The sequence below is a fragment of the Mustela nivalis genome (assembly GCF_964662115.1).
Source record: "Mustela nivalis genome assembly, chromosome: 17".
Lineage (NCBI taxonomy): Eukaryota > Metazoa > Chordata > Mammalia > Carnivora > Mustelidae > Mustela > Mustela nivalis.
In genome coordinates this window covers 43,773,251-43,783,934 of record NC_139036.1, presented here as the reverse complement: position 1 = coordinate 43,783,934, position 10,684 = coordinate 43,773,251, and the positions used below count along the sequence as shown (strand labels likewise).

Sequence of the window (10,684 nt, the reverse complement as noted above, 5' to 3'; positions counted from 1 at the left end):
TTGGTTTTGTCTCTTGTTTTTCATTGCATCCCTTTGGAACAGAGAATGTGAATTGAAAAGAGGGGGTATCACAAAGTAACATTTCATTCACTCAAGTGTCAGAAGCAAGTTGATCCTGATTCTTTGCCTGGAAATTATATAGAAGTTATCTAGCCATTGTCTTTTGTGGGGGGGGGGGTTACAAGGTACCGATTTGCAGAGATTATAAACAGAGGGATACTTCACTCATTCAGCTTTGCTGGAAATGGAGTTATCCTTACCCACGGAGATTTTTCCTTGCAACTGAAGCTCCCTTGTCCTCGAGCACTAAAATGTTGGTTTTAACCTTTGTGATCGTGTTTGCTTGGCAGTAGGAATCTTGGTTCTCTGCCTTCTTAAATAGCAAACACACACTGACTTTTTTTTGAGGATTAAGGCACACTTCCCCATTATCATGAATTTCTGTGCTGTTTTCAGGGACTCTGGAGGAATGTAAGGCAGCTTGTCCCCTTTCTAGATCCCCTCAGACTTCTAACCTTAAGCCCTGGCTTTGCTTTTTTCCGTTCCAGCCCTTGTCCCTCTCGCCCTTCTCACCATAGCTTGAATTTACAATAAAATTCAGTGTGGCAGTAACTTCTGAGACTGCCAAGAAGCTGCTTTCACATGCCAAGCTCTTGCCCTCATGAGAGTAAAGGGGGCCAGGCCAGGTTCAGGGCAAAGTACCAGGAAGAAGATGTGCTGCCTCTTTAGGAATTTCCATTTTACCTCCTCACCCAAAGCCACCTTTGCAACTTTCTAGCTCACTAACCTGGTAGGTCCACCTGCCAGGATCTCATTCTTCAGATCTTTCTAGCAAAAGGATAAGGACTTCTTTGCACTGATCACGCACAAATCCTTAACAAGTGAAATGAGTCTCGAGTTTTCCCAAATAGCAGCGGGGGTGGGGGTTGGATGTGGGGGCTGGGACAACTGCTCTGAAGTGTGAAGGACACGTACAAAATTGTGTGTATTATACGGGACAGCCAGGATGTAAAGTCAGGTCTGAGGCTGAAAACAATTAAGTCAAAATGACTCTTGAGAGATACTAATTGACTCTTAGCAAAATCCCATTAGGGTGGGTCTTCCTCCAGTGGACAAACAGAGGGGTTGAACACCAGTTGGCTTTTTTTTCCCCTTTGTCATTTTACTCAACAAGCATTTTTGGCTTCGGAATATTTTTACGCAATCGTTAGATAAAATGGTAATAATTCTCTTCGTGCATATCACGAAGCAGGGCATGGAAGTGGGATGCCTGCCTCACTTCCCATCCAAGTAACTTGCCTGCCCCTGAGATAAGCTGTTACCTGCTTTGGTCTGCAACAGTAGAATGGGTAGGGCCCCAGAGACAGAGGTTGTTTGTAAAGTGTTCATACTGTTTGTAAAAAGCGGAAAAGTCTTGTTAAAACACACACACACACACACACACACTTGTTTACACATAGTGGTGGGGTGTGTGTGAATGATACACCCAGTCCCAGTCCCATTCCAGCTAGAACTACATACATTCTGAACCCCTGGGCAAAATCTTGGCAAAAGCTCTGGGCCCCCATACCAAGAAATCTCTTTATTACACACCCCTCAAGATACAGATTTCTTCCCCCCCCCATGAGCCTTTAAACTTGGGTAAGCTCTGTGTCTACAAGAAGAATGTGGGCTCTAGAGGACTCTTCTAGATTGGGGATGTTCAGTGGGTAGGGCATATCTGCTGCCACCGCCCATTCTCCTATCAGTGGCCGATGGGACTCCTTGAACATGACACGCCTGCTGAATCTAGGCACGGTTTTGGGATCTCTCAGGACAAAGTTATCCAGTTATCAACTGGGCAGAATGAGCAAGTGAATTAATCCTGTTTGCCATCCTTGATCCAGCAATTTGTAAGTTCCTCTGCCATCCCTTCCACTCTCTGCAAGAGGGGGCTTTAAGAAAGTTCCAACCATCCATCCTTCAGGCAGTGCTTAGCGAGGATCAACGTCAACCAATCGTGCTTTTACCCTTGCATGTTTGAGTACCTACATCAAGAGTGTAGCCTTTAACAATTTTACATCCATTTACCCAGTGTCTCATCTCTGATGCCCCTGCCCCAGTCACAGGGATTATGCACAGCGAAGCGACAGCCCTCAGTGATTTAGTTAATGACAATACACCAGCACAAGCCCAAAGCCCAGTCGTAAGTCATCCAGGTCAGAACCAATAAGCAGCATTTTTCTGGAGGAGTTGATGTGGGGCAATTTCTTCCTCTACTTTTTTCCCCCTGCCCTTTGAATATAGTATCAATCTATTGCTTCCTTTAAAAGTCAGGCTTGTGGTTTCAGAACAAGATGGTGTAGAATCACATTTTCCTTCTCCTCTAAGTACCACTGAAAACCTTGGAAGTTTAAAAACAATGATAAAAGGACCCTGAAAGCTGGAAAAATGATGGTTTGGTGTGGGGGGGGGAGTGGGGGGTAGGGGGTGGGGGGGCTGCTGGGTGGCTCGGTAGGTTAAGCGTCTGGCTTGGGTTATGGTCTTGTGGTCCTAAGATTGAGCCCTGTGTTGAGTCCTGTATTGGGCTCTGTGCTCAGCAGGGAGCCTGCTTCTCTGTTTCTTCCCCTGCCCCAGCTTGTGTACCCTCTGTCTCAAATAAATATATAAAATATTAAAAAAAAAAAAAAGACAATGGTGGGCTGGCTAGGGACCTCAGGACTTGAGAAACAACAGTGTGGGGATTTTCCTGGGTTTTCTTTTCATATACCCTGTACTAAGCTCTGAAGGGCCTGCAACCCAGAACCACCAACAGACATAGACAAGGAAGATGGGGGGAAACAAGAAAAAAGGAAAAAACAAAGGACAAAATACCATGCAATCCACCTTCTGACACCACAGAAGACACCAGCAGGGACTGAGCAGGAACCCTAGCAGCACCCACAGAACAATGCAGACCAGAACAGTATTGCCAGGGATCAGAAACTGCACTTCCATCTCCTCCTCAGGGCTGCCTGGCTTGGTGGCAGCCATCTTACTCGACATCATGGCCGCCCTCAGACCTCTGGTGAAGCCTGAGGTGCTTAACAAGGGACCAAGAAGTTCTCCGGCACCTGTCAGACTGACATGTCAAAATGAACGCAACCAGCGGAAGCCCGGAGGCATTGACAGTATGGTGCCCAGAAGAATCAAGAACCAGATCTTTTTTTTTTTTTTTTAAAGAATTTATTTATTTATTTGACAGAAATCACAAGTAGACAGAGAGGCAGGCAGAGAGAGGAGGAAAGCAGGCTCCCTGCTGAGCAGAGAGCCCGATGTGGGGCTTGATCCCAGGACCCTGAGATCATGACCTGAGCTGAAGGCAGAGGCTTTAACACACTGAGCCACCCAGGTGCCCCAAGAACCAGATCTTGATGCCGAGCATTGGTTACAGGAGCAAAAGGGAAACAGAACGCATGCTTCCCAGTGGCTTCTGGAAGTCCCTAGTCCACAACATCAAGGAGATTGAAATGCTGTTGATGGGCAACAAATCTCACTGGGCAGAGATTGGTCACAATCCAAGAACTGCAAGACCATGGTGGAAAGAATAACCCAGTTGGTCATCAGAGAAGCCAATCCCAATGCCTGGTGGCATAGTGAAGAAAACGCATAGACAGACAGCTTATATGCATATCATGTTTGTGTTTATAAAACCATAAAACTAAAAAAAAAAAAAGAGGAAAGAGAAATGAATTTCCCTTGGAACTAAAGCCCATAAAAAAAAAATAAAAATAAAAAACAATGCACTACACCTAAGCAGGTCTCCTACTTGCTAAACTAGAAGATGTAAATAAAATTAAAAGATCCCTAACATAATAACCCAAAAATCCAGGATACAATAGAAAATCTCTCGTCATACCCCAAACCAGAAAAACAACAAAGTCAGGAAAAAACAATCCACTGATACCAATACTGATATGTTAGAATTTATCTCAGATGTTACAATTTATCTCACAAGAATTTTAAAGCAGTTGTAATAAAAATGCTTCAATAGGTAATTGCAAATTCTCTTGAATTGGAAAATCTTAGCAAAGAAATAGCAGTTATGAGAAGAAACCAAATGGAAATTACAGAAATGAAAAATTATTGTGAAAGGTAAAACTTGGATGAACTCGGTAGTAGAATGGAAATGACAGAAGATCAAAGCAGAGTGCTGAAGGACAGATCAATAGAATTTACTCAATCTGAACAACAGACTGGAAGGGGAAAAAAAAAAAAGACAAGGATTAGGAACAATAACAAAAGGCCAATGTTTGAAAAATCGGAATCCTGGGTGAGGGGAAATATGGAACTGAAAAATATTCAAAGAATACTTTTGGGCTGAAAACTCCCCCAAATTTGGTGGAAGATAGAAACCTACAAATTTAAGAAGCCAATAAACTCCAAGTAGGTTAAGACCAAAGAAGACACATCATAACTAATCTTCTGAAAACTAAAGACTAAGAAAAAAATCTGAAAAACAGGGAGAAACAACCAGGAAGGAACACCAATTTGAGTTCTATTTCAGTATTGCTTATAAAGGAAACTATGGAGGCAGACAGAAGTCACGCAACATTTATAGAGTGCTGAGAGCTAAGAACCATCAATCTTGAATTCTATATGCGATGAAATTACCCTTAAGGAACGAAAGGGAAGTGAAGACATTCTCAGATGAGGGAAAATTAACAATAGCATATGCAGACACTTAGCGGTACGAGTGCTGGGTTGAAAATGTGTAGGCAGAGCTGGAGCGCACAGGTTGCTCAGCCAATTAATTGTCTGACTTCGGCTCAGGTCATAATCTTGGGGTCCTGGGATTGAGTTCTGCATCCGGCTCCCTGCTCAGGGGGGGCATCTGCCTCTCCCACTACCCCTCTCCCTGCTCATGCTCTCTCTCTCAAATAAATAAAATCTTTTAAAAATTAAAAAAAAAAAAAAAGAAATGATGTACTCAGGGAGAAGGAGAAAGAGAGAGCAAAGTAAAGGATGACTCCCAGGTTTCTAACCTGTATCTCTAGAGAAGAATCTAGATGAAGGTGATTCCTCAAACTGAGATCAACTGGAACCAGTGAATAATGAATTTATAATCAGACATATGATTTATTCTTTAAACTTTTTGAGATAATTGGAGATTTACATGGGTGTAAGAAATAACATAGAGAGAGATCCTGTGTGACCTTTACCCCATTTCCCTAGAGGTAGCACATGGCAAAATTATGACACAGTGTCACCAGGACTGATTGACTGATATCGATTGATTATAGATATGGTCAAAACACAGAACAGTTTCATCATTGATAAACTGGATGACATCAAAATAAAAATACTTTGCTCTATGAAAGACTCTGTTAAGAGGAAGGAAAAACAAATTATAGACTTGGAGGAAATGTTTTGCAGGTCCTATATCCAACAAAGGATTTGGTCTAGAATTTTTAAAGAACTCTCAAAATTCAATATTTTAAAAAATGAACAGTCCAGTTAGGAAATGGGCAAATGACATTCACAGACATTTCACACAAGAGGACATCCAGATGACAAGTAAGCCTATGAAAGATGTTCAACTTCATTAATCACCAGAGAATTGCAAATTAGGGCCATAGGAAATGTCTCCATGCACATGTCGGAATGGCTAAAATGAAAACTATCAAATGCTGGTGAGAATGTGGAGAAATGGAATCAGTCATCCACTGTGGAAATGTAAATGGTACAGCCACTCAGGAAACAGATTTGTGGTTCCTTTTAAAAGGGGCTTACCGGGGCGCCTGGGTGGCTCAGTGGGTTGAGCCTCTGCCTTCGGCTCAGGTCATGATCCCAGGGTCCTGCGATCAAGCCCTGCATCAGGCTCTCTGCTCAGCAGGGAGCCTGCTTCCTCCCTCTCTCTCTGCCTGCCTCTCTGCCTACTTGTGATCTCTCCTTCTGTCAAATAAATAAGCAAAATCTTTAAAAATAAAATAAAATGGGCTTACCATACAACTCTCAAGTGTTCATCCCAGATTATACTCTCAAGTGTTTCTCTCAGAGAAATGAAACTTATTTTCATGCAGAATCTTGTAACAAATATTCATGGCTGCTTTATTCATAAGAGTCAAAAAAGCTAGAAACTATCCCAATGTCCTCCAACAGTTAAATGGTTCCAAAACACCTGGTACATTTATGCCATGGAATACTATGCAGCAGTAAAAATGGAATGAACTTTTGATGTACACAACTTGGATGAACCGCAAGGAAATTAGATGGAATTTAAGCAAGCCAGGCTCAAAAGAATGGATACTTACCACATGATCCCATTTATGTAAGACTCATGAAATAACATAATTACAGAGATGGAAAACCGATTAGTGACTGCCCAGGGTTAGGAATGGGAGGAAGGGGGAGCTGTCATTAAAAGGGGTGGTACATGGGTGCCTGGGTGGCTCAGTGTGTTAAAGCCTCTGCCTTCCGCTCAGGTCATTACCCCAGGGTCCTGGGATCCAGGGCCACATCCCGCTTTCTGCTCAGCAGGGAGCCTGCTTCCTTCTCCGTGCCCCCAGCCCACCTCCACTCTCTGCCTACCTCTCTGCCTACTTGTGATCTCTGTCTGTCAAATTAAAAAAAAGGGGGGGAGGGGTACCATTAAGTCTTTTGATGATGGTACAGTCAATTATGTACCTTGAATGTGACTCTAGTTACCCAAAGCTACACAGCTGATAACACTACAGAGAGCTACACACACACACACACCAGTGCATGCATAACTGGTGAAATTTGTATACACTGTATGGATTGCACCAATGTCAGCTTCCTGGTTTGATATCATATTACAGTTACACCAGGTGCTAACTCTGCGGGAGGCTGTGTGAAGGGTGAAGTCCCCCACCCCCACGCGCACCCCCGAACATTTATTTGCAACTTCCTGTGAATCTAATTATTTTAAAATAAAAAGTTTATCTGTGATGAGAATACTTAAGGTCCACCCTCTCTCATAAAAAGTTTAAAATGTCAGGCACAAACCCAGCACGACCAGTCACAGCCCTCAAGCTGCGTTGTCTTGCCTATGTTTTGAGATGTGTTTGACACTTTCACTGTTGCTGCTCCCTATAAATGAACAGAGTACACGGAAACTTCAATGAAGCATTCTTTTCCAATGCTGTGTATTCACAGAGAGACTAATGGCATTTGTTCTCTGTGTTGTCTGAACCTTAATCTTATCACGTGCTTCTGTTTTCCATTTTGACAGAGCTGTACTTAGGGGTGGGTCATCTTACCCCACTTTCCTCCCCTCTAGGATGCTGAGGATGGCGTGTGTGTGTGTGTGTGTTTAGTATTTTATTTATTTATTTGACAGAGATCACAAGTAGGCAGAGAGACAGGCAGAGAGAGAGGAAGGGAAGCAGCCTCCCTGCCAAGCAGAGAGCCCAAGCAGGGGCTCTATCCCAGGACCCTGGGATCATGACCTGAGCCGAAGGCGAAGGCTTTAACCCACTGAGCCACCCAGGCGCCCCGATGGCGTGTGTTTTAAAAAGGTATTTCTCTCTCTTACGCTCTCATAGGAACTCCTTTTTATAGCCCCAAATAAAAATGCTTGTTGCATCCTGCCTTCTGCCTGCCCGACTCCGTCTCCATTTTGGGATGGGATTTAACGCCTTTGGGTACATACTTTCAATGTAACTTACTCATTTTATGTTCCAAGCTTTATTGTAGCATCCTAAGATTAAGCATTCAGCCACTTAGGAGTGTCTTGAAATTCTAAGCAGCTAAGAAATCCTAGGGCTTTCTCTTGTATCTTTTCCATGGTGAGGAACCTTGTTTTCAGGGAGAAAAGAGGGAGAGAAATGGAGAAACATCAATTATATGGAACTATACTTTGGAGAGCCTGAGTGTCCATTTATCCTTCTCCCTAGGGGCAAAACACACACTCACTCACACACACACAACTTAGTCATTCCTAATAATGTTAAATAATACAAAATGCCAACACAATAGTACTTGAATAGTGACAGAGACCTGTAATGTAACTTTCGCTCAATATGAAAATCACGAGACCTCCTGTTTATATTTTACTGGAACAAATCACTTCCCCTTAGACTCATGGAGAGACTCAAGGCTGATGACAAAAGCCAGCCATTTCCTACTCGTTTGGAGAGAGGAAACAGAGGGCTCTAAGTTCTGTTATATTACAGAAGGGCAAAAATCCATCCCCTTAAAACTGGGTCCCTTGTGCTCCATCCGTACGGCTCTTAGGGCTTTGCTATCAAACGTGATCACTGTTATTTCCCAGTAAGAAGCAGCCATGTTAAGACATACCTATTCATCTCGGGAGAGAAGATATCTTGTTGTATTTTTGATGTAGCGCCTTGAATTCTTGAAGGGAAAAAATCAGAAAGATTTTTGTCAATGCCACAGGGCGGGGGCTAAAGTTGGAGGTCTAGCTCCTAAGGCTGGCTTAGAGAAGGCTTACAGACAAAAGTCAGGGAGTGGGGTTTGTTTGTTTGTTTGTTTTTTTAAAGAAAAGAAAACCACCACAGAAGGCTTTTTCCTTTTTTTTTTTTTTCTTCTTGAAAGTTGGTTCCTAAATGAAGGAAATCAACCGCATACTGAATCATGTACCCTTCCTCCTCCTTGCTTGTACATTCTTTTTTTAATGAATTAAAGCTTGACGGAAGATGCCACTAGATAGTTTTTGAAACTGATACATGGCAGCTTTGCTACCCAGAGAGCAAATGGATTAGCTCCTGTCCTCAGCTTTTTTTTTTTTAATATATTTTATTTATTTATTTGACAGATCTCAAGTAGGCAGAGGGGCAGGCAGAGAGAGGGGGAAGCAGGCTCCCTGCTGAGCAGAGAGCCTGAGGTGGGGCTCCATCCCAGGACCCCGGGATCATGACCTGAGCTGAAGGCAGAGGCTTTAACTCACTGAGCCACCCAGGCGCCCCTCCTGTCCTTAGCTTTGTTGGCTCTGGGTGGTTTCTCTTTTACCCATGGCTGCATTTTGCATGACTTCTCCTTCAGCTGCTTAAGGAATGCCTTCTGAGACTGACTCTACTCTGAACGCAGATGCACTGCGCAGGCACAAGGGAGGCACACAGAGCAGCCACGTGCCTGCCAGTCCATCTCGGACAACCTGCGGTCATAGTGGGGTTTGCGATCACCAAGCCTCTTCAGAATGCCCTGGTTTTCCACGGTGATTCTCACGAGTTCCCGGTTCCTTGTTTCTCTGTTTAAGCTGAAAAACATAAAATCCTGAGATGGCTGGAGAAAAAAAATTCCCTCTTGGATGAAGTCGTGATGTTATAAACCCAGGCTGCCTAAGGGCTTCCCACTGAGCCCTGAGACCCCCTACACCTGTTGAACCAGATGACACTCTGGGGTCCGTGCACAACACTGGCAGGTTCCTATCAGTGGTTCTCAACCCTGATGTCCCCTAGAGAATTCTACTCTATTGGCCCGGCTGCAGCTTGGACCTTGTTTTGGAGACTTCTCATTTTCCCTAACTTGGTCTCCCATCAAGATGCCTTCTCTCTAGGACGCCTCCTGCTCAAGAGAACCTTGCACTAAAACCCGACAAGGGGGAGAGTCGACTCTGACTTCCCAAACACAGGAAAGGAGAAAGAACACTACCTCTTGGAAAAATACTCGTTCCAGCAATCCACCTTGGCAGGACCACGATGGGCATTTGCAATCTTCTGACACAGTTGTTTGTTTTCATATTCGATTTTGTCAATTCGCTTCTGTTCACCCTGGTAAGAAACCGGGCCCCCCTCCGTGGTGACAGCGGCCAACACCCTGGCGCTCTGCATCACCCTCCTCTGGGATGGTGGGGAAGGGCTGCAGTGGAGACTGGGAGGAGCGTGCAGCAAAGGGCGGGGAGTCCTAACAAATCTCTGGATTTGTTAAGGAGGAGGGTATTTATAAGGCTCTGGGAAACCGGACCTCTTCGGGACATAGATAAAAAATCAATAACGTACATCCACAGAGGACAAGGGCCAATACCTGTAGTTTGCTCAGTTTCAAAATGTGATGTGTGTGCGCCACTGGAGGTTTTGTATCGACGGTCGCCTTCACTAAGAGGGTAAAAGAGAGCCACGTTACTGCAGAGGGGTCCTCCTAGCTGCCTTGAAAACCCGCTCCCATGCTAGACAACTGCCCCCCATTAGTAAACAGGATGATGTTGAATTCTGACCTTACTCCGGTTCAGGGATTTTATGTTCGTTTAATTTCCCAAACAGACATCTTTGAAGAGTTTTTTAGCACAAATAACAGAACGTGAGGGCCAGAACAAGTAAAACAGAGATAAATGTCCTTTCCCAGTATGACTAGCCCATTGGGAGCTGGAGTCCTAGCCTCTTTCTAGCTTACTCTGGCTTTAAAAGAGTTTAAGTGAGCGTTTCCAACCACTGAACTCCTGCTGGGAGATAAATCTGTCACGGATGCCAACGTCCTCTTGACCCAAGCCAACTGATAAGGTCCTATCATCGCAAAGCCAGTAGTGGTCTGGTTTACTGCCAATCTCTCTAAGGCCAACCGTTCCAGAACCCCTAATCGCAGATGTCCCACTCCAACGGTCCACATACCTATTTGTATTCTATTCTTATGAAATACATAGTGGCCAAAGTCCAGTTTCTTCCTGAAGGTTGTGCTCTGTCTGTGATTAGAGACGATTACAGGGTAGGCTAGATAATCCAGGGAATTGTTCATCTTCTCTTCCTAG

General features: G+C 44.1%; 1 protein-coding gene across 2 annotated transcripts; it reads right to left on the bottom strand.

Moving 5' to 3' along the window:
• Positions 1–7,652: 7,652 nt before the first annotated feature.
• Positions 7,653–10,671, bottom strand: CFAP97D1 (CFAP97 domain containing 1; the record flags this gene model as incomplete). Of its 2 annotated transcripts, none has more annotated exons than XM_082706805.1 (6): positions 7,653–7,778; positions 8,281–8,337; positions 9,076–9,199; positions 9,595–9,713; positions 9,967–10,037; positions 10,548–10,671. In XM_082706805.1, the coding sequence occupies 5 exons, from the start codon at positions 10,669–10,671 to the stop codon at positions 8,281–8,283; spliced, it is 495 nt and encodes a 164-aa protein (XP_082562931.1). In that variant the 3' UTR covers positions 7,653–7,778. The 2 variants fall into 2 exon arrangements, with proteins under 2 accessions (XP_082562931.1, XP_082562930.1); XM_082706804.1 differs by having other exon boundaries at positions 9,098–9,199.
• Positions 10,672–10,684: the final 13 nt, after the last annotated feature.